The sequence below is a fragment of the Hakea prostrata genome, chromosome 11, assembly GCF_041222555.1.
Source record: "Hakea prostrata isolate BN-2017 chromosome 11, UWA_Hpros_2, whole genome shotgun sequence".
NCBI classification, from domain to species: Eukaryota; Viridiplantae; Streptophyta; class Magnoliopsida; order Proteales; family Proteaceae; genus Hakea; species Hakea prostrata.
This window is the reverse complement of record NC_142610.1, coordinates 17,741,498-17,765,489: the sequence shown is the minus strand read 5'-3', so window position 1 is coordinate 17,765,489 and position 23,992 is coordinate 17,741,498. Positions and strand designations below refer to the sequence as shown.

The following is a 23,992-nucleotide window of genomic DNA, read 5'->3' as shown; positions in this document are numbered from 1 at the left end:
AACCATGGTATGGGGATGGTATGTCTTTTCGACAATGGGTCAATCAACCACATTCATCAGTTTCTCCACTACTCTAGCAATGGTGGTGATGCATCCTTTGTGGCAAATTTGTACATCTTAAAAGGTTCGAGTGATTATTGGCAAAGTGGTAAACAAACCTAGAGGTTATGCTTTCATCAAGTACATGCACACATGGGAAAAAACAAAACCCTCGAGACCGTGATAGGAGTAGGGAAGAGGAGAAAGAATACAATAGAGATCCTGATCATCATAAACTTAATCGTAATCGTGATCATCCTCGAGAGTAGGAAAAGAAGTAAGATCGTGGGGATTTTGAATAAGATGGCGACGTGATTGCTATCGTAGGGGGTCAAAGTATGAACATGATTACAGCTTATAACATAGATAATAATAAACACTGAAGGAATTATTCACCATGTGAAAACATCCTTGATGGATCACAATTAGCTTGCTATAAATTTTACCACCTCAGGGTTGATAGCATTCTTCAATAATAGACAATGAAGCACCAGTCCCAACAACAACAATGAAAAGAAAAACAACATGTTATAAGGAGTTTATCAGATCTTCAAAGTTGAAAACCAGCCAATCGGCCTTTGCTGCAACAGCTTCACGAAGTTGAACTCCAGCATAGCAAATAAATAGGTCAGCACCACCCGGCTTACGAGCCTGTGCAATAAAATGAAATTGATGTCAGGTTCAAAGCAAACATTAATTTCAACCAAAATACTGTGTTATTGAATATATGAAGTCCCTCTACAACCACATCGGATGCAGCATATCATTGGAAACCCAATTTCCTCCAATTAGTCAGACAAAAACCACAATCTCAAGCATTGCAATGGCTAAGCTGCATCATTGCAACCTACTGAGCTATGTTCAACACTGGGAGTGAAGCAGGTGTCAAGGCTGGATACATTGGCCTCTCCCAGACCTGCAGTAGTTAGGGTCTTGAGCACTGGGATGCTCCTTACAAACCAGAATCTCAAGCATGCCAAATACTGATCATCCTATAGAAAGTTTCCTTCAAAGGTTTTCTGAAATCTGAACTCGCATATTGTGAAAAGGGAAATATGGTGCAGGTTGAAGAGATTGAAAAGATAAAAGAGAATTCATCCCACAAAAAAAGACAATAGAGAAGTACAAAAATGACATGGAAAAAACAATGAGAATGGATAGGTGTGCCTTATTACTAAAAAAAGACAATCGAACATGACCCACAGTAGAGTGAAATGATGGAACAAGATTCATGAAGTGGACCCCAAGATTCACCGCGAATATTTTTCAATACCCTGATGAACCCATGATCAGCTCTATCAACGTGAATGATTCTGCATACAAAATAATGCTCATAACTTTTGCATGGGTGTCCAATCCCTGTGGTGAAAACGGCTTAGTTTAAAAACTAGATTATCACAGACTGCCCTTACTTGCGGGTCAGTTACCGAGGGATGCACAGAGCATGTGGCTGGTGTTGGTGTTAAATGCCTATAAGTCACACAAATGTGTGTGTGTGCGCGTAAGAGTTTTCTTACCTCAAGATCAGTTGCACCATCCCCTAACATGACTAGTGCCTTGTATCCATGAGCCTGAAAAATTCATAAAAATCAGCAGATCCTCCAAATTTGTGAATTTTGACAGCCAAGCTTCCACTCAAGGTTTAACACAAACCTTCCTTATATTTTGAACAGCAGTGGCTTTCCCACCACTCCTAGAAGTAGGTTCATTCCTGTCGAACCCAAGAAACTCCCCAGAACTTCCAAAGAGTAGTTGATTTGCAAAGATGTTTTCAGGTGGAATTCCAAGAAGTAATGAGACAGGCTTCAAAAAACAAAAAGAAATGAAAAAGGCAGTTGTTAGTAATATTGAATTGAATACTATCTTTACCAAAATCTGCAAATTAAACTACAATACACTCTTAAATTTAAAACAAATGACTGCCCCACCTTAGATTTGATTGAACAAAAAGAGATTCATTCTAATGTGAAATAATAGATTGTTAAAAAAGCAGGACAATAAAATACAATTAAAGATATTTCAGAACCCTAAGCATATCTACAAAGACTAAGTGGGCTTCTGAGGAAAGAAGTGTCATCAGGTAAAATACAAGCATCAACACGGTATCTGTCATAGTAACTACTCCCAGTACAAGATAAATTTTTTATATTTCCAAGCACAAAACAAGGGCCACAACCATATAGATGAAGAAGCAGAGATGATGCAGCTGCCCATTTATCACACTTTGAACATCCTTACACCCAATGTCAATCCAACAAGGTGATCCTAACTAGAAGAGTAGGGTTATCCATCAGGTCAGGCATAGAACAAGACCAAAGTAATACATCTTAAAAACCCCACTAAAAAGAAAAAGTAAGAATGAAGCAAGAAAATTCATTAAAGGTACTAGGGTTGTCTTGATATTCTGTGTCCATCATGGCAAGTTGGCAACGGCAAAAAGGAAGTTAATAAATTAAGACCCTAAGCCTTCATCGATGGACTCCTATACACTCACTTGACACAACTCTTCCATCAAAACCCTATGTCTTGCCAACCGTAACCCTAGTTTTGACTTAACTGCTAATTTGACCTACTAGCCAGCTTATTCCAGATCCTGGATATTGGCTCCTAGTTAGACTACTACGAATCTAGGATTGCGTCACTTTCTTTCCATCTAGATGAAACAGAAAGATGCTCCGCCTCTTACAACCATAAAGCCCAGAAAATTTGGCACACCCCACAGAAAAATAAGCCAAATGTGCCATAACAATGCATTGCAATCGAAAGCAAACTTATTCTTAAGTTGAGCAGCATACATGGATCATCTGACGAAAGCCTCCAGAAATCATATACACATCCTTTTGTTTAACTTTCAATTTCTTGATCAATTCATCTATGCCAGGAGAAAGTCTGCAAATTGAAAAAGTAGAAAGATTAATGCTCGTTCAAAAGTGTGCTAGATTATGAATTCACTGAGATAGGCATCAAACAAGAAACCACTGTTATAATATAAAGGAACTCATGATGCACTGAAGACTAATTGCCCTAATGTAAATATATTGTCCCTAATGCAAAATCCAAGAAGCACGGGGTACCAAATGTACTACAAACACAGCAAGTAGCATATCCCTTAATATTCTGGCCAACTTAAATCTAACACCAAATAAATAGTCACATCTAGTCTGAGGAACGTACATAATAGATAAAGCAACAGGCAGCCACAATGTCGAAAGCAATGATGAAGAAAGAGAGAACACACCTAGGAGGTTTCTTCTCAAGGAAATCCTGGAGTTGGGACAGAGAAGGGTTAAACAGAGAAAGTCTGGCTGCCAGAGCATCTTCAAAAGGAACAGAACCACTCATTGCCTTAGCAGTCCATTCTGCAACAGCCTTTCCAGCCCCACAGAATTCAGCAAGTTCATCAATGCCCTCATCTAGGCAGACAGTACTATCCACATCAAAGCAGACAGCATCAGCACTTTGCCATATCTCAAGAGCCTCTGCAAGTAAACAATCAAGTGAGAGCCCATGACATACAATCAAGGATCCCTATGGGGATATCAATTAGAAACCCTGGATTATAGGGTCAAAACTTGGTCAACTATTTCAGTATCAACCACAAATTAAAGTGTAGCTTACGTTATAAAATTAACCATGTGTCCAAGAGATGACTTAAAAACACCATTGAGTGAACATTCTGAGGGAAGTTCAAGATTTTAAACATTCACACAGACATCAGATGAACAAAAGATCTTGCCAGAGTTCAGGGAACAACCTCTTGAAGGCTGAGTGTTTGTGAATCGTGCAGGTACGGATGATTCTAAAGGCTGAACTGAAGCAGTAATGGAGGTCACAAGCCTGGGTTTTGTGCTCATCTGAAGACGATTTGTGACCAAACCTTTTCTTAAATGAAGCGCGTATAGAGGGGGAAGGATGTATCGTCGGCAAGTGCAGTGGGGCTTGACCGTAATGGTGCCCGTGCTCATCAACCCTTCTATCATATTATCTGTTGGCAACAGATAAAAATGTCATCTTTGACACTAACTCCAAAGATATGAATGAAGCAAAATAGAAAGCTTTTAACAAACATAAAAGTATTCATTTTCAAATACAATTTGAAGGACAAACAATTAAACTTTTAAGTTGAGGAAAGAAATCCATCAAGGCGAAAACAAAAAGCTGATAGAACCACAAGCACAGCTCCCAGCTACCCAACAAAAGGCCCAAGTCCATGCTCAATTCAGTCTTCTACCAAGAATGGAACATGGCTTCACTTTTAACGCATATCTGTATTTGTTACTAGTCCTAAGACATCATGACTTCTCCACCACTTCTCCTCAAGTCAATCTACACCTCCACCTCGCTCTTTCAGTTCCTCCAATTTAAAACCAAACCACTCCTTAACATTGCATTGTAAGGTCTCTGTTGCAAATGTCAATGCTGCCTCAAAAGAATTTCTCAACTTGACATTTTCATAGCTTCTCTTATATTAGCAGAAATTCATTTGTTCTATATTTCATATTTACCATTCATCCATCCCAGCATTCTCATTCAGCTATGCTAAGTTCATTAATATGTGGTTTCTGCACTGCTAACATTCAGCTCCATACTTCATTGGTATGGGTGCAGAACCTCATTAACCATTGTCATATGACAGTGAGATGACTGTACATTGAGGGTAAAGCATTATTTGGTACGGGCTAACCCAAAAGAAACTTCCAATGTATTATTTCCGAAATCCATAACTGTTTCATGTTGTGTCTGTACTTCAAAGGCTTATCATTCATTATCTTGCTATATCTTATTGAAAAAAAATACATTTTCCTTTAACAACATATAAAAAAAGCCCAAGGGATAGTAACCATTCTATAACTGAGAAAATATGCAAGATCTGAAAGAATTTGAATTCCCCTCACCTACATTGACCTGTAATATACTTTATCCACTTCTATTGTTCTATACATAGTTGTCAAGGCATCGCTTGGCGTCCTGGCGGGTATCTAGGGCCTGTGGCGACCATCGCCTCAGGTAAAGTGAATAAGGATGAGGCGTTTCTGAGTCGTCGACTCAGACGACTCGGACGCCTTATTGCACTGGGCGATCGCCTTATTGGGGGTTTAGAAATTGTAAATTATTTGATTCCAAATCAAAGGTAAAAATTAATTTGAAACGTAGATTCCAATCGGAAAGAATCTATATGGGTGAGTTTTTATATAGGTGTTACATATTATCATTTGTAACATTAAATTAAATTATTATTTTTAAAAAAGAAGAGGAAAAATGAGATTGAATTATTAAAATCGATCGAAACTCAGCCCTAACCTCTTGCTCTCTGCTACTCTCCCTCTGCAACTCTCTTCATCTCTGACTCTGACAGCGACCGCCGGCAACACCGGTGACACCGGCAACAGCTAGCGTCATCATCGGCGACAGCCTTTGGAGGATTTGGACTCGTGTGACTCTCTTTCTTCTTCTTTCTTCTGCAACTCCACCGTATCTCAGCCTTCTTCTTTCTTCTGCAACTCCTCCGACGGTTGCAGGCTTGCAGCGAGTACTTCCGGTCACTCTGGTCTCCATCTCAAGCAATGGTAAGTTGCCAGAATACTCTCTTTTTTTCTTTCTTACTTTTGGTCACTCTACTCTCTTACTTCTACTTCTTCCCCCCCCCCCCTCATAGGCTCATAAGAAGGCCACCGTAGTTGCAGCAGATTCGGTCACCATCTCAGGCGACGGTATGTCACCGGATTTGTTTTTTTTCCTACGATTGTTACAACTTGCTTTTTTTTTTTCTTTTTTTCTGGTTTGGTTGTTGCATATTGCTTGGTGTATGACTGTATTATCATTGTATGTTGCTTTTTTTTTTCCTGCGATTTGCTCCCAAGCATGAATTTTTCAATAGCTTGGTTGATGCACCATGTGCAACCCATTTGTTTTCAGCATCAAACAGTTGAGATTGATGCTTTGTTTCCATCAGCTTTGCTTCGATCAAGAAACCTTCTTCTGTGAGATCTTCTCATGGATCCAAAAATCACAGTTTATGACTGATTATGGCACAAACAGTAACAATACCCATTACCAGGGAGTGATCTACATGAGGTTCTACCACCAAAGTTAATACATCATTTAGGACCTACTATGTGGTTTGTAGTATGTTGGATGACTTAAGGTAGGCTAAATGGCTAATATTAGTTTTTTTATTATATATAAGAAATGTTTATAATGAATTAGTGTATGAGATGTACACTAAAACACCTTGACCGCCTCAAAAGCGCCTCGGAGGGCGCCTCGTCGACTCATCGCCCCAACTAGCTAAAACCGCCTCACATCGCCTCGTCGCCGTAACAACTATGGTTCTATCAGCTTTAATTGCTCCAAGGTTCTTAGTCTACAAAACTCTTACATAATCAAAAGAGTGCTCTAAGAATGGTGGAATTGTTCTAAAACATGACAACTAATTGTGGCTATAGCAGGCGCCGTCATGAGTTAGTTCCCCACTTAAAACATAACCCAAACTAAAATTCAACAATATCTAGAGCACTTATTTCATTTGTAAATCCAATAAAAGTAGAACAAAGACAGGGTGTCTCAAAATACTAGAACCATTGCAAGATCTATCTTCTTTTCCTCTTTTCCTTTGATCTTCCTATCTCAAATAGAACCCCAAGGTATAAATAATTTACAATGATTTAAAATGCCTCATAATAGAAATATTTTCTATAAAATACCTTAGCCCACACACATCCAACGTGGGGAAAGAGGTGTTGACCAAGCTCGACACTTCACCTTGTTTCTTCCCTTTTTATTGCTTATTTCTTTTCTTCTTCTTTCATTTTATTTTATTATTTTCTTTTCCTTTTTTGGTTGCCGTTACCTCAACCAAACACATTTAATACTAGTATATCACACACACCCAGCCACAGATATATCTGTTGAGTATGGCTCATGCTTCACATTGTGTTGCCGACGGACAAGGGGCCCATGAATAGCTGTGGCTTATATATATATATATATATATATATATATATATATATATATATATATATATATATATATATATATATATTCTCTTGTAACAGAACATCTGATATAGTTGTTTTGAGAAGAATACAGTAAAAAACCTAATGTTGGACGTAGCCTCATGATGTGTCCAAAATCTGTTCAGCCCTTAGATCTCCTCGTGATGACCTGCAAAACGAAAGCGTCAAACGTGGCCCGACCGCTGGGGTCAGGAGTCCACCTCCAAAGGCTAAGTCAGTTGATAAACTTAATCACAAACGGCTCTGCTAGAAGCACAGAGCTAAGGAATGAAGAACTGGGAAAGGTGATCTAGATCGTAAGCCTCTGATAGTTTACGTCTACCATTGTGTATATGAGTCTAAGTCCCTCACCTCATAAGCCAATGAGGTTTATATAGAGTGTACCTTCGAATCTCCTTCGTTGGATGCACTTGAGCCTTCTTTGGGTAGTCGTTGGATCTTAACAGTTAGATCCGTTGAGCGATAGACTTCTACTAGTTTGGACTAGTAGAGGACTCCTGAGATAACCTCTAGGTTATGCGATGATTATCCCTTCAATAATGATAAGCAGCAGCCGTCAATTTGAGTCTGCCATCATTAAGGTAATTAACCTAATCCATAAGTTGGATTAGGGCGTGCTTGTAGCTGAATTAGTTTTCTTCCTCAGCAAGCCATCTTACGGATCCGGTTCGCTCGGGAGCGAGTCGATTCCTTCTGTCTCGACTGGGGTAGAGGATCAAACCAAGTATGAACCCGGTTCGATCATATTTTCTCCATATCATGAGCCCCCCAGACCAAGCGTTCGGTCAAGCCCGAGGGCTTGGTTTTTAACTGGGTTCTTCATCAGGCAATAGTCTCTGCGTGTTCCATTAAATGTCATATCACATTTAATGCGGTGGTCACTTTTCCTTGAGCGTTGTGAGGGCAATGCCACGTGTCTCCTTGCAGTCGATCGTCGTGGCTCACGTAACCCAAGCGACGGTTTCCGAACGCCTGTTTTGGATTCGTGAGTTCAAACTTTCAAAACGTCTTCTAATCTCGACCGTCGATGTTGAATCAATCTCGATCGTTCAGATTCCCGAACACTCGTGCGGGTGTTTTAAAAGTGGTTCGTTGTCTTCGTAGGTTTCATTCTTCTTGTCTGGAATTTGAACCTTCGTCGTCTGCTTCGCACCTTCCTGCTCTCGAGCTTTTGCCTCACCGAATCGGTAAGTTTCTATGGTCTTTTTCTTTTTGTACCTTACTGAAACAAATAATGGCGGATAATAGGGTTTCTCTGGTACCCAATGCTAGTAATAGTAGTGGTAACGAAGCTTTTGCTTCCCTTCCTTCCGAACAGTCAAATAGTGATAAGAAAACCCTAACTGTCCTCTGGCGCGAATTTGCTGAAGTTTCTCAAAAAAGTTTAGAGAGAAAAACCAAAACTCCTTCCGTCCCTCCTGAGTCTGGATCTTCCAAGACTCCTAGGGTAACTGCCGAGTCTTCTAGGTAGCCAGCCTCAAACTTTCAGGTTTGATGGTGGACCTGGCTCTGTACCCTCCGTTTTCAAGGAGGAAACCCTTCTTTCAGCAATCCAAGATTTTGATTTTCCTCCCTCTTATCAGGTTAGGGCTCCCCATCCTGATGAGAGGGTTGATTCAACCCTTTCGGGTGAGTTTTCCCTGTACATAGATGCACTGGAAAGCGGGGTTTGCTTTCCCTTTTTTAATCCTTTGTTCTCAGCCGTTCAGAATCACTGGGACATTTGCCCTGGAATGCTCCTTCCCAATAGCTGGCGTCTCATCGTCGGCTTCTTGGGTTTGTATTTTGAACTTGGCATTACGCCATCTCTTTCTCTTTTTGTGCACTTTCATATTCTTTCTATCTCCCATCCTCCCGGCTGGGTTTTTCTGTCCAAACGCAATAAGGCTGAACTTGATTGGAGGGGCAGCATTCTTGCCAAAGGAACTTGCCCTTCCAACCACAAAAGATGGCACAAACGATACTTTTTCTGTCGAGCGCCTCCATCAGATCCCAACTTCCCGACCGTCTGGAAGCGGTGTACTTCTTATTCTTAGAATAATCGGGGCCTTCCCTTATCCAAAGAAGACAAGGCGGCCATCAGGAAGATCAAATCCATCCCGTGGTATCAAGAGATACATGGACTTGAAGTGGAGTATAACTCCATCCTTCAGTACTGGGGCTTGGCTCATTGTGAGCTTCTAACCATCATCCTTTAATTTTACTGAAGTGATACGTCTTTAATTCTGACTCTTGTTCTTCTTTGCAGTGCCTCCAAGAATGAACCCTGAGAACCTGCGAGCGAAGGCCGCTAGGGCCGTTGTAATAGCTGAGCAACGGTCGCCTAGAGCCCTAACCGCTGACCAAGAGGCTTCTATTCCCTCTCCCGACCCTTCTTACAGGGGCATTAGGAACATCAGAACCGTGGCTGATGCTTCGGGAAAAGGGAAGAAACCGATGGAGGAAAGGTCAAATGTCTCCTCCTCTGCTCGAACCAAAAGGAAGCATGATACAATTGATGCTTCCTCCCATAAAAAATCCAAAAATTCGAGGATTGCGAGGTCTTTACTCCTCAGTGGACCCTGAAGTTGACCGATAGGGTGACACGAGACCTTGAGAAAGCTGCTGAGTGGAGCTCCCTCAGTCTGATACCTTTTGATCGTCGGGAATTTGAAGCCCTGGACGACGGTGCCCTTGTTAGTCAATCCACAAGGTACCGGTCTTCCTGCTTGTTTATTTTTTTCATAATCTCTTATGACTTCTTCTGATAATCTCCGCTTTCGCAGGAATGCTGTGTTGAGCTTCTATCAGCACATGGAAGCATTGAGCCGGGTTGGCCGCAACGGCTCCTTGCTGCAGACTTGTGAAGAGAATTTGGCCAAAGCCAATTCTGAGATTGACCGGCTGACGGCAGCTGCTAAGGAGCTGCAAAAAAAGCATGAAGAGGAGATGAACTCCCTTAAGGAGGCCCTCAATTCTTCAACGGCTCGCGCTGTGGCCGCCGAGCGCGAGGCCAAGAAACAGAAAGAAGCTACCACGTTGTTCGATGATAGACTGGAATTTCAGTGTGCGGAGAACGAAAGATACTTGAAGTGGGCGATCCCTAGCAAGCCCGAGCACATCAAGCCAGAGCTTCAAAAGGATTGTGTTTGGAAGTACCTGAACAGCGTACCTTTCTCCAAACTACTGGGTGCCTACAACATCCAAGCTTACCGTTTGGGGCAAAATGACGTTTGGGAAAGAATTTTTGAATCAATCCCTTCCTTCGATACTGCTCCCTTTCGTGAGGTGTGTCACAAAGAGGTCTTCGGGAAGTTAAAAATGGATTTCCCTGACTGGGCTCGGGAAGAGGATGATCCTTTTCTAGCTGACCCACAATATGAGGAATATCTTGCTGACGAGCCGCCACTTCAAGAGGAAAAGTCACAAGCTGAGTCACAAGCTGCTGCTGAAGAGGACTCTAACAACGACAATCTTGAGGAAGGCTCTTCTCAGGATCCTGAGAAAAGTCCTCCTGTACAGGGCTCCTCGGGCAACAATGAGGAAGAGGCTTAGGGAGTTATCTTTTTTCTTTTTTGTAAAGATTGACCTCCTTGCTAATGAATAGACACTTCTTCCATGTTTGCCTTACTATTCCCTCGTCTCCTATCAAAATCTTGTCTTGAATATCAAAATATAAATGATAATTTATCACTTAACTTCATATTCCTCGACGAATGATAATCTTGTAAAGATATTATGAAGATATGTTTTGGAAAGATGCCTTGATGCCTTTATCATCCCCACTCTTTCATTTATTGCAAAGTCCACAAGTTTCCCTTCTGGTACCTGCGAAGTCCAAACGTTTTCTTGCTTTGGTATACCATTTGCTGTTTCCAATAAATTGGTAATATATCCATTATCACAATGGCGGTGCGACAATTGGAGGTATTCTTGCATCGGGTGCTCGCTTCCACATGTTTCCACGTGGCCTCCCTTTGACCATTGATCTTATTTGTTGTAGATTTCGAAGCATCTTTTCGATCTGGGCCATTGGTTGTCTTTAGCTCTCAATCGTCGTCTCAATACCTGAGGCTATTTAAAGCCTTCGTGGGTACTCTCCATCTATCCTGCTATCTGCAAATTAGATTTGCAAAAGCAACATTCCGTCCTCCTGCTTGCTTCCGTATTCCTCGTACTCCAACAATAACTCTATCAGCTTCTGAATAAGTGAGATTTTTACTATTACTCATCTCTTTCCCTTTCCCCCTCAGTAAACTGCACAGTAGTAATACTTGGGGTTTATTTAATTGGTATTTCATATCTGACAGAGAACTAGGGTTTTCCCTCGTTTCTTTTGTTGTTGGGCTTCTGTCCTGATACGGTTTTTTCTGTGTATACAGTGGCTCCCAGAATCGATCCGAATTTTATCAGAGCGAAATCTTGTAAGAAAATCGTTCCATTGGCGGTGGTTGGGGCCAGTGAGGTGGTTTCAGCTGGTGGATCCTCTAAGCGTAGGGTGACTGCTGTTGGTGAATCTTCAAGTCAGATTCCCACAGTTTTTATTGATTCCACCCCTATGCCTCTTCTGCCTAAAGTGATCGCTCGTTCTTCCCAGGAAGATCTTGATCACTCCATTGTTGATGGCGCTGCTGACGCCCCTGCTGCAGAGAACGTTCGTGCACCCCCGAAGGAGACTCTTCGGGCATCTAAGGCAACTATGTTGGCATCTGATGAAGGTGCAGTCCCAGCAGGTGCTGCTTCTATTTCCAACTCTAGAGCTTGTTTGGCATCCTCTGTCTCTCATTTGGAGCCGGAGGATTTTGCCACCAGGAAGCATCGTCGGTTGGCAGGTGATGAAGCTCATCCTTCTCTTGATGTAGCTCATCCTTCTCATCCTTCGCCCGAATTAGTGTCAAACGAGTTTGACAAAGCGTTGGAATGGTGCACTGCTGCTCGAATGACTTCTGAGAGCGCAGTTATTTCCAAACTTCCAGATGAGGTCTTTATGAAGTCGGTGGTGATGTAAGTCTTTCTTCATTATCTTTTGATTCCGAATATTACTCTTCTGCTCCTTTTTAACTCGGAAGTTGTTTGCAGGAGTCTTACTGGTAACTTCCACAACCAAGTGGAAGCAACCTCTAGGCTCAATAGGTTGAGCAATGAAGTTTCCAGGCTTCGGGAAATCTCTGAAGCTAAAGATGCTGAGATTGCTCGCCTTAGGAAAATAGCTTGGGAGGTTGCAGGAGAAAAGAATTCGGTGATTGATCGTCTCCGGTCAGACTTGGATGATGCCAGGGAGAAGATTCGGCGACTGGAGCGAGGGGTTGGTAAGTCAGGAGCCAAAGGATCCGAGCGTTACCTCAAAGGCAAGCTGTCATTCCTTTGCCCGAATCCCTTCCAACTGTCGTTCGCAGAGTCTGCATCTTCAAGTATTTACACAGTAAGCCCTTTGTTGATATGCTGAATGCTTATAACTTGCAGGCATACCGGGATGGTGAGAACGAAGTATGGGAATCAATACTAAGGAAGGATCCTTATTTTGATACGACTCCCTTCAGTGCTGTTTGCCATCCTGAAGTATTTACCAACCTGGGTCATCCTTCTCTTGACTGGACCAAAAATAAGATTGATCCTCCGCCTTTTGATCCAGATATTATGCATTATCTGGAAGATTCTCCTGTTTATTCTCCCCTGGAAGGATCCAATTATGACAAGCTCGCCTTGAATGCAAGTTTGGTCGAGGACCATACTTCTCCTGGACAAGCTGGACAAAGAGTATGAAATTGCGGAGGATTTTATACATACTGAAATGTTTTTAGTAATCCTCATTTCTCCTCTTCTTTTCCTTGAATTCATACCAATGATTGACTCATGTGTTTGTTCTAGCAAAGTTGTGCCGATCTTGTATGACTTCTTAATGATCATCGATGATGACTTTCTTTTTTGACCGAAGATTGTATCCAGCTCTTGTAATCTTATGTTTGATGTTGAGACCGGCCTCTTTTGGTCTTTTGAAGAAATAAGAAGTTAACTTCATCTTGAACTTTGCTAGTCATTTGAATCGCTGTTGCACTAGGTCTTAGTTGTTTAGATCAATGCCTTTACTTAAAGATTTCCGAAGAAATACAATAAGTCTGAGAAGGAACTCACTCGGGTTTTAAACCGATGCCTTTACTTAAGGATTTCCGGAGAAATACAATAAGTCTGAGAAGGAACTCACTCAGGTTTTAAACCGATGCCTTTACTTAAGGATATTTCGAAAATTCAATAAGTCTTGAAGGAACTTACTCGGGTTTCAAACCGACGCCTTGCGAAAGTAACCCACTCGGATTTTCATCCAATGCCTTGACTTAAGAAATTCCGAAAAAATTCCATAAGTGTTGAAGGACCCACACGGATTTTCATCCGATGCCTTATAGTTGGATCTTGTTCTTGAATGTGGTGTATGATGCTCCCCAATCAAAAGATAATTTGTTGAAAGCCAATAATTGCATTGATTGAGTTGAAAATGTTTACATCACGAACAAAATTGAAATTATCATTAAGGATAAAAAAATTTAAGATGCCTGGCATTCCACGAACGATCCAACTCTTTCTGGGTGTTGATGTTCTTCAGCCTGTAAGCTCCTGAACCGACTGGTTTTACAACCATATAAGGTCCTTCCCAGGACGGGTCCAATTTTCTTTGGTGGCGTGGGTCTGAAGCTAAGGTGTTTCTCAACACCAAATCTCCGGCTAAATACCGACGATTCTTCACTCGGGTATTATAATAAGACGCTATCCTTCTTTGATAATGTTGAGTTTGTGCTATTGCCTTTGCCCGAACTTCGTCCAACAGATCAAGACTATCAAGCAGTCCTTGCTCGTTCGCTTTTTCCTCGAACTCTCGATCCCGTAATGTCCCCGCCATTATCTCCACAGATGCCAATGCTTCGGACCCATATGTTAACCTGAATGGAGTTTCTCCTGTGGGTGTTCGAACCGTAGTTCTATAGGCCCACAGTATATTATGAAGTTCTTCGACCCATAAAGCCTTGTCAGCTTCGAGTCTTCTCTTTATCCCTTCCAGTAGCGTTCGGTTAGTAACTTCTACTTGTCCATTGCTCTGGGGGTATGCCACTGAGGACATACGATGCTCGATCATATAAGTTCCGCAAAATTGCTCGAATTGCGGACAGTCGAACTGAGTACCATGGTCAGTGACGATAATCGTTGGAATCCCAAAGCGATATATGATTGACTCAAGCACGAATTTCTCCACTTTTTTCTCAGTAATTGTTGTCAGGGCGCTAGCTTCAACCCATTTCGTGAAGTAATCAATTGCTACTATCAAATATTCCCGTCCGTCCAACGCCTTGGTGAATTTGCCCATGATATCAATTCCCCACATCGCAAAGGGGATGGGATCTAGAATTGAAGTCATGGTTTCCGCTGGGCGCTTTGATATTGTAGCATGAATTTGACAATTGCTACATCGACGAACATACTCCATAGCAACCTCTTGAATCTTAGGCCAATATAACCCAAGTCTTAGAATTTTGTGTGCCAGGGCTCGTCCACCCATGTGAGCACCACAAATTCCTTCATGAACCTCAGCCAAAGCTGATTTTGCTCCTTCGGGACCTATACATCTCATAAGGGGTCCTGAATAAGATCTTTTGTATAGTCTCCCATTCTGAATGACAAATCTTGTTGATCGTATCTTGATCAATCTTGCCTCTTTTGGATCCTCAGGTAATTTGTCATCTCTTAGATACTCAATTATCGGATCCATCCAGCGAACGTTCGCTTCGATATAAGAAATTTCTTTCCCATGATAACTTGGAAATGTTATCTCTTCAATGTAGACCGAAGGGTCTAGATTTTTTTTCTTTGGCATTTGCTAGTTGGGATAGCTCATCTTCCACTGTATTTTCAGTCCTCGGCGAAATTGCTTTTGAAATGCCTGCACAATCTCTTGATATTTCTGCAAGCGTGGTTCTTTGATACCATACTCCCCCTGGACTTGGTTGACTATAAGTTGAAAGTCACTATAAATAGTAATATCTGTAATGGACAATGCTTTTGACAACCGAAGTCCAGCTATCAGAGCTTCATATTCTGCTTCGTTATTACTTGGTTCGAATGCAAATCTCAAAGCATATCCAATAATAAATCCTGCTGGACTTTTCAATAGAATTCCAGCCCCTGCTCCTTTATTACTCGAACCATCCACATATACCTCCCAAGTGGTTGGTATAATGGGATCTTCAATGGTGGTCTCCACTGGTGCAGTAGTTTCTACTACAAAATCGGCTAGTGCCTGAGCTTTGATTGTCGTTCTAGGCTTAAAGCTCACTTAGAACTCACTGAGTTCAACCGACCAGGCCACCATCCTTTCAGACAAATCAGGTTTATTAAGAACTTTACTAAGAGGAAAAGTTGTAAATACCTCTATTGGATAAGCCTGGAAATATGGCCTTAGCTTCCTGGCGGTCATCATGAGAGCCAGAGCCTGCTTCTTAATCTGCGAATATCGTGTCTCCGCATCAAGTAATACGTGACTCACATAGTAAATCGGCCACTGTTTTTTATCTTTCTCACGAACAAGTACTGCACTGACCGCTAAAAGGGACGTCGCTAGATATAGCTGTAATATTTCCCCCTTCTCTGGTCGGGACAAAATCGATGGTTGTCCCAGTGCCTCTTTTAACTCCTCGAAAGCTTTCTGGCATTCTTCGGTCCATTTTGCTTCCTTGCTGCCCCTCAAATCTTTGAGTGCCTTGAAGAACGGCAAACACTTTTCTCCAGACTTAGAGATGAAACGATTCAAAGCGGCAACTCTCCCTGTTAAACACTGCACATCACGAACCGTTTTGGGAGCCTCCATGTCAACCAAAGCCTGTATTTTGGCAGGATTAGCCTCAATACCTCTCTGTGACACCATGAAGCCCAAAAATTTGCCTGAAGAAACTCTAAAGGCGCACTTTTCTGGATTCAGCTTCATTTGATATTTTCGCAATACTGAGAATACCTCAATTAAATCTGCAATATGATTTGCTTTGGTAAAGCTCTTCACAAGCATGTCGTCAACATAAGCTTCAACATTCTTCCCTATCAAGTCTTTGAAAATCTTGTTGACGGCCCTCTGATATGTAGTTCCTGCATTCTTCAGGCCAAATGGCATGACTTTGTAATAGTAGCTTTCACGATCAGTCATGAAAGCCGTGAACTTCTCATCTTCCTTATTCATAAGGATCTGATTATACCCTGAGTAAGCATCCATGAAACTTAAAGTTTCATATCCTGCAGTCGCATCTATCAAGAGGTCAATCCGACGTAATGGATAACAATCTTTAGGGCAAGCCTTGTTGAGATCTGTGTAGTGTGTACACATCCTCCACTTCCCATTTGCCTTTTTTACCATTACCACGTTGGCTAATCAAGTTGGGCATTCAATTGGTTCTATGAAACCAAAATTCTTCAGTTTTTCAACTTCGCCCCGAACGGCTTCATATTTTTCAATGGAGAAATTTCCCCTTTTCTAGATCACTGGTTTCACCTTCAGATCTATCCAGAGTTTGTGCTTTGCGATAGCCTGATCGATTCCTGGCATGTCTTCGGCAGACCATGCGAATACGTCATTATTCCGTTAAAGAAAAAACTTCAACTCATCCTTGAATTCCTCCAGCTGCTCAGATCCGATATAAGTAATCTTTTTCTCATTCTCGGTACACAGTTGGATTTGTTCCAGCTTTTCCACTGGCTCGGGCCTTTTCATTTCTGCTTCTTCCCGATCATCTCGAACTTCTATAGGTAGGCAGTCACCTTCCTCGGGCCCTCCTTGTCTTTTAAATAGGCAACGTAACATTGCCGAGAGATCCTCTGGGTCGAGGAAACTTAACCAATTCCCATATCAGTCTGGAATTTTATCTTCAGGTGTTTTGTCAAAACAATAGCACCTATCTTGGATAAAGATGGTCGCCCGAGGATAACATTATAAGCTGGTAGTTCCCGAACCACCAAAAAATTGATTCGGACGGTTGTCTCCTTAGGAAAACTTCCAATAGATAAGTCCAACTGGACAGATCCTTCCGCCATTGCAGATGATCCTGCAAAACCATATAAATGCGTGGATGAAGGCTCCATCAAGTCCTCATAAGAAATTAGGTCAGCTACAGACCCTGTATCAACCAAAACTCTATGCACTTCTCGGCGTGCAATCTCTACCTTGATGACTATGGCATCATCATGAGGTAGACAAACGCCTCTTTCATCCTCCTCGCCAAAGGTGATAGAATCTTCACCGTTTTGCTTCTTCCGCTTCTGCGTCTCTCCGGTTTCGATAAATTTGGATTTTGTCTTCAAACTCCGGAGTGATTCAGGCTCTGGTCCTCCGAAAATTGTAAGGATCGGTGACCGAGTAGCTTCAATCACCTCCTTGCCTTTCTTAGACTTCGGAGCCTCCCTTGATCGTTCTGAACTAACCGAACAATCCCTTTTAGGGGCAGCCGCACGTGGCTCACGTGGCTCCTCCCTTCTTCTGCTAACAAAATTGGACAAGTGTCTCTGAGATATTAATCTCTCAATATCTGCTTTTAGATGACGACAGTCATTTGTATGATGACCATAGTCCTTGTGGAATCGGCTATACTTTTCTCGATCCTGCTGCTCTCCAGGCTTCAAAGGAATTTTAGGTGGCCACTTCAAAATATTTCGCCTTTTGATGATATTTAGAATATCAGCCCGAGGAGCATTCAATGGAGTATACTCACTTTTACCGGGAGACCTCTGGCGCCAAGCCTGAGATTTTCCAACCCGATCGCGGACATTCTTCTTTGGCTTCGCCTTCTCGGCAGAGCCTTCTGTTCCTTAGTGGAGGCTTTATTGTCTCCTTGGCGCGCATCTAAGATCTCCATGACTTCGGCCTGCTTCTGGCATCTCTGTACCAACATCAACATTAGTTGCAGGCATATCCTGTAATAATAACTCCAAGAGTTTTTGGTTAGTGAGTCCAGTGAATAGAGCAGTTTTGGCTACTTGCTCATCCAAATTTTCTATCTCCATCGTTACTTTGTTGAATCTTTTCAAAAACTCTCTAATCGATTCGCTCTTTCCTTGTCTGACAGTAAACAAGGTTTCTTCCGTTTTCTTGACCTGTATTCCACTCTGGAATCGCCCTATGAATTTGCGCGCCAACTCATCAAAGTTTACGATCCTTCCAGATGGGAGGTTCGAAAACCACTTTTGTGCTACTCCGGCTAAAGATGAACCAAAAACCCTGCATAGAATTTCATCAGAATTACCTGAAACTGCCATGGTCTGTTGGTAATAGCCAATGTGGGCCGTTGGGTCTCCGGAGCCATCGAATTAGAAAAGGTAGGCAAACGGAACTTATGGGGAAACTGATATCCCGCAATTGGCTCGGCAAAGGGGGTCTTCCGAATGACTGAGTAAATATCTTCAGTTATCCTTCCCTTAGCCAATTGCCCTAATTTATGATTGATGTTGGCCAATTCCTGACCAATTTGGATAAGGTGATCTTCAACAATATGATCACGACCTCGAAAAACACAATCTTCACGAGCTATTCGATCATTACGAATGGCTTGTCCATCACGAACATTCCGCTCATCGTGAACTGCTCGATCATCAAGAACGGTTCTTCTGACAGTTGGTGAGTGAGTCCTCACCCCCGTATCCAACCTTGTATTTGAATCGGTTGTACTTTCCTGTGGTCTGTCGAACCGATCGTCCCGCCTAGGTTGATCGTCAATTCTCCTAGGCCCTCGGTCACCTTCACGAAAGTTCTGACCGATATTCCGATCTTCAGCCAATATTTGATCACGTGGTAATGTACACCTCCCTGAATCGCGATGATCAAGTTTTTGCGGTAATACCACTCGTCTGGTGAGCACGCGGAGTGCTTGGCTCACCTCCAAAAGTTGAATCTTCACCTGATTCAATTGATCTTGGAATGTATCTGGAGGATTATGTCCTCCCTGACCACCATCTACTTCAAGAGGATGTTGGCTTCCCTGGGGAACGTCTGGATTATTCACTCCAAGGATTTGAACACCGGAATCGCGTTGTGCAGCGGCTGCTGCGGCTGTTGCCGATCTAGTCACCATGGCTTTACAAGTCCTCCCACAGACGGCGCCAAATGATGCGTCCAAAATCTGTTCAGCCCTTAGATCTCCTCGTGATGACTTGCAAAACGAAAGCGTCAGACGTGGCCCGACCGCTGGGGTCGGCTGGGGTCGGGAGTCCACCTCCGAAGGCTAAGTCAGTTGATGAACTTAATCACAAACGGCTCTGCTGGAAGCATAGAGCTAAGGAATGAAGAACTGGGAAAGGTGATCTAGATCGTAAGCCTCTGATAGTTTACGTCTACCATTGTGTATATGAGTCTAAGTCCCTCACCTCATAAGCCAATGAGGTTTATATAGAGTGTACCTTCGAATCTCCTTCGTTGGATGCACTTGAGCCTTCTTTGGGTAGTCGTTGGATCTTAACAATTAGATCCGTTGAGCGATAGACTTCTACTAGTTTGGACTAGTAGAGGACTCCTGAGATAACCTCTAGGTTATGCGATGAGTATCCCTTCGATAAATGATAAGCAGTAGCCGTCAATTTGAGTCAGCCATCATTAAGGTAATTAACCTAATCCATAAGTTGGATTAGGGCGTGCTTGTAGCTGAATTAGTTTTCTTCCTCAGCAAGCCATCTTACGGATCCGGTTGGCTCGGGAGCGAGTCGATTCCTTCTGTCTCGATTGGGGTAGAGGATCAAACCAAGTATGAACCCGGTTCGATCATATTTTCTCCATATCACCTCACATTGACACATTGAGGTGAATCAGGGTAAAATCCGTGTAACTTTCTATTCGACTGTGTGTGATTGATCGCTTCTATTCAATTGTGTGTGTGTGTGTGATTGATCACTCAAATCCTAACAATATCAGCAGCTACATAGGCAGCAGCAACACATTCACATACACATTAACAAAAACACCTAGCAGATATATAACCAAACAAAAGTACCATCCCTATTTTACCTTCTCTTCTTTTCTTTAATATTTTCCTTTTCTTGGTAGTTGCTCCGGGCGCAATGCACCCTAACTACAACCAAATCACGACACATCTATAAACTCAAAACACTGGGAGACCTACACATACAATCCCCCCCCGCCCAAAAAAAAAAAACCTTGGGTAGGGGATCTGTTGACCAAGCTCCTCTGCCCCAAACCATCTTCGCCCAACATCTACTCCTCCCTCTAACATCTTCTACAATTCATCTTCCATCTTCTCCTTCGCAACTTTATTCTCAAGAAAAACCCATACCACCCAAAGATCGAGTATGTCAATTTGCAGCTACTATAATATACAGAAGTAAAATTAAACAAAAATCTGTAGACTGAATAGCAATGAAAGAAAAATAACAAAAAGCTGAAACTATACTTGGAATTTCCAATCTAATTCTGCAAGCCCTGTTAGCTAGACGAAAAGGAGAAGGCAGAATACCTTCGATTTAAATCCGATGGAACGATAAAAGCTTAGCGCTGAAGAAGAAAAGGAATTCGGCGTCGGCTGGTTCGAATCGGTATACGCGAACCGAGAAGAAAAAAACAGGATTACAGGAATAGCATTTGGGTGTTCATTCAAACCAAATGCCTTCTCCTTGGCTATTCTTATGGCGATATCAAATTGCAATTGAGAAAAGAGAAGGGATCAATATTTAAGACCAATGGATGAAGGCACTGGTTGCAGAGATCTCGGGCAGTGTCTTCGGAAGGAAAAACCAAGCAAGATAGTTACGCCGTTCCATCCAATGCGTTGGATAGAAAAATTGAAGGTCATTTCACGGAGACAGTGAGAGAGTTGGTGAGACAGCGACGAGTGTGGATCATCTCCCCTATGTGCTCCCCTACTTCTTTACCAACCATAAACCAGGTATAACCACAAGTAAAAAATAATAAAATATTTTTAATAAAAATAAAATAAAATCTCTAATTCATGTGGGCCCCAATAATTTGTCATCAGTAGCCGCCCGGGGGGGGGGGGTCTCCCCCCCCCCCCCCCCCCCCCGCACCCCCCCCCCCCCCCCCCCTCTTCCCCCCCCACACCCCCGCGCCCCCCAAAAAAAAAAAAAAATTTTTTGTTCCAAAAGTGTTTTCACCGTGGCCCCGCGGTCGCCGTGGGGAGCACGGCCCCCGGAGGACCCGGACTCGGGGAGATCCCGGGGAGATGATCCGGACTTGACAGTGACCAGGTTTCTTCCTTTCTAGGTAAAAAGATAGCCCATGCAAGATGAGAACCATGTTATAACTTACAACCAAGAAATCATAAACACATAGGGCCAAGATTCCGCGATTAAAACCGGCTGAATTGCTTCACACGTCACGAGTTGGGGTCGAATATCCTGAGATTCGGCTCTTGCAATGCTTTTAGACCACAAAAATAAAAAGTTTACTAAAAACATATTGTTATTCCTACCTCTAAAAATATTTTATTATTTTTTGTGAACTCTTTTTTTTTTTGTCAAAAAACAAGAAGGTGGTTGAGAGTCTTGAGGCTCCCCAGGAGGCTTACAAAGAAAACACTGTACATCTCACCCTAAAATTATTTTATTATTTTCCCATGAGGACTATCATTTTTGTGGTAGACTCCCTAGAAGGCTTATAGAGAAAACAATAATATAAGTCTCACCCTGAAATTATTTCATAATTTTTTCCTGTGGACTAGCATTTTTGTGGTCAAAAGGCGGGGAAGTGATCCAAACTCCCTCCCTAGGACTCTAGTGAATAAGTGAATAACCAAAATTTGGCACGTATTATATGCTAATCCAATGACGATTGAAATATTCAATTTTACCCTAACACAAATCCGCTCCATGTAAAAACCCAAGTTCGAACCCGACTGAAAACCCATCGTTCCTTTCCTCTATGAAGGGAAGGTAGGTTCTGGTGTAGAGGGTATATCTATTAATTGTGCAATTACATCCCTAGTATATGAATGGAATTTGGAAGACAGAGGGACCAAAAGATCCCTAAGCTCAAATGCCATGTTCAATCCAGTCTTTGCTCGATCATGAATCGTCGAGGTCGGTTCACTATGTTTCTAGGTGAGCTAACTGTGTAGCCGATTCCCTAGCTAAGAAGGCCCAGTCCGTGCAAGTCGGACTGTATGGTCTAATTCCACTCATTGGCTTCTCGATCTTTGTAATCAGGATGTCTTGGGTTTTTCTTGTCCGTCTTCTAATTAAATATCCGTTTACCAAAAAAAACAAAAAAGGTCATGTTCAACATATGTAGAGCTGGCAAAGATTGATACACAATAATGAATCAAAATGTACCAATATAATCATTATTTTTATTCAAAGGCAAAGATTCAAAAAATCACTTTGGCAATAATCTGCCAGAATTTGACAGAACCCAATTCGAGTCTGTCGACATACAACTTATATTTGGCACTCAGGAGCAACACTCATAGTGGAGATAAGAGAAAATGCTGCTAGAAATCCAATCTAACAAATTGGATTGCCCATTCAAGGCAAGAACCGCAGCCTTACAATCTGAAAAAATAACTAAGTTTTGACAAGCTCAAACTTATAGCCATAAGAAAAGCATCCCTAATCGCCTCCAACTCTGTCTGGGCTAATGAATATGCATGACAGGCAGTTGCTAATCCCAAAATAGACACCTTCGGCCACCCCTACTTGAAGATGAATCCCATGCTCCACCAACATAAGCTAGATAAGCCGTGCTATCCACCAGTTGCTCAGTCAATGATGCTTGAGACAAACCAACCTGATTTATCAGCCTCTGCACTTTGGTTCAGCTCTCCTAAATGAGCAGCAACTGTAGAAGACAAAGATAGGTCCAAATCATTCAATAAATTCTGGAATAAAGTAATCGATCTATGTAAACAAGGCACATTTCTTGATAAACAATATTCATTTCTAGCTTTCCAGATTACCCAACTTAAAAGACTCCGGCGGGTATGGACATGGGCAATGTTCTGAGTTTTGATACCTATTTCCAATAAATTCAATCCAGTCTATAATACAATTGCCTGTAAAGGTAGAAGTGTCGAGCCTTAAAGGTAAGCTTTCCAACAATGTTGGGCATGGCTGCATCTAAACAAAGTGTGCACAACTGATTCATATGAATTTAAACATATATAACATAATGGGGGTAGAAGAGCCTTGCCTTTCATATAATGTACCACACATAGCTAGGACTTCATGCCTAGCTTTGCATAGGAAATTTGTATATTTTGGATGAATAAATAAATATATTAAAAGGAATAAAGCAACAAACTACAAGAAGGATCCAAACAAGAAAGGATCAAGGAGAAGGATGGAATTGGAAGTTGAGCCCCCAGGAAGCAACAATGAGCCTTCGGCAAGGTGTTGAAAGCCCAGATTTTCCCCCAAAAGCTTTGCTCCACCAAAGAGCTCCCAAGATTTCCCTGCACAGATTCATAGGTGAGTTCCATGTAATATGTTGTCCTAACATTGAAAACCCACTTCTTTGAATGCTTCCCAGCCCACTTATCCTTAACATCATTAGCTAGACTAGTATTTGTCGAATGGCCCTAATTTCCCGATTGGATAAGAAATACCTCATCAAACTTGTGTTCCAGGATTTGGAATTCCACCAAATCAATTCATGGACTCTTGTAGGCCCTCCCAAGAGAAGGGGGCTCGACACCAAATGATTCAGCAACTGAGGAATCTAAAGAGTCAATGTGAATCCTAATATCAATGCCATTACCAGTCTTCTTGATTAGGCCTTTCCTAAGAACTTCTTTCCTAGTTACAATACTTTTCCAACCCCATGAAGCTCCTTTTGGCAAGTAGACTTCAAGACGGATGAGTGAAAAAAGTATTTGCCTTTCATTGTCAAAGCCCAAAGAGAATCTGGCCGAACCCCTTCAAAAATAGTAAAGAACAGAAAGGAAGTGAAAAGATTGATGTTCTTACCTTCAAGATAG

At 42.1% G+C, this 23,992-nt stretch overlaps 1 protein-coding gene across 1 annotated transcript; it reads right to left on the bottom strand.

The window, feature by feature from the left end:
• Positions 1 to 223: 223 nt before the first annotated feature.
• On the bottom strand, positions 224 to 20,910 carry LOC149000490 (phosphoserine phosphatase, chloroplastic-like). Its single transcript, XM_089139850.1, has 7 exons — positions 20,519 to 20,910; positions 3,794 to 4,024; positions 3,278 to 3,518; positions 2,835 to 2,928; positions 1,693 to 1,842; positions 1,557 to 1,610; positions 224 to 690 (listed from the first exon to the last, which is right to left on the bottom strand). The coding sequence occupies exons 2-7, from the start codon at positions 4,017 to 4,019 to the stop codon at positions 568 to 570; spliced, it is 888 nt and encodes a 295-aa protein (XP_088995976.1). The 5' UTR covers positions 4,020 to 4,024; positions 20,519 to 20,910; the 3' UTR covers positions 224 to 567.
• Between the last annotated feature and the right edge of the window lie 3,082 nt (positions 20,911 to 23,992).

What these genes read in the sequence shown, in the direction of transcription:
- LOC149000490 (XM_089139850.1), bottom strand. Translation starts at nt 4,019, where the DNA reads ATGATAGAAGGGTTGATGAGCACGGGCACCATTACGGTCAAGCCCCAC. An exon ending in GCTTTCGTCAGATGATCCAT is followed by an intron (nt 1,843 to 2,834) that starts GTATGCTGCTCA and finishes TGTTTTTTGAAG; the next exon opens with CCTGTCTCATTACTTCTTGG. An exon ending in ATGGTGCAACTGATCTTGAG is followed by an intron (nt 691 to 1,556) that starts GTAAGAAAACTC and finishes TTTATTGCACAG; the next exon opens with GCTCGTAAGCCGGGTGGTGC.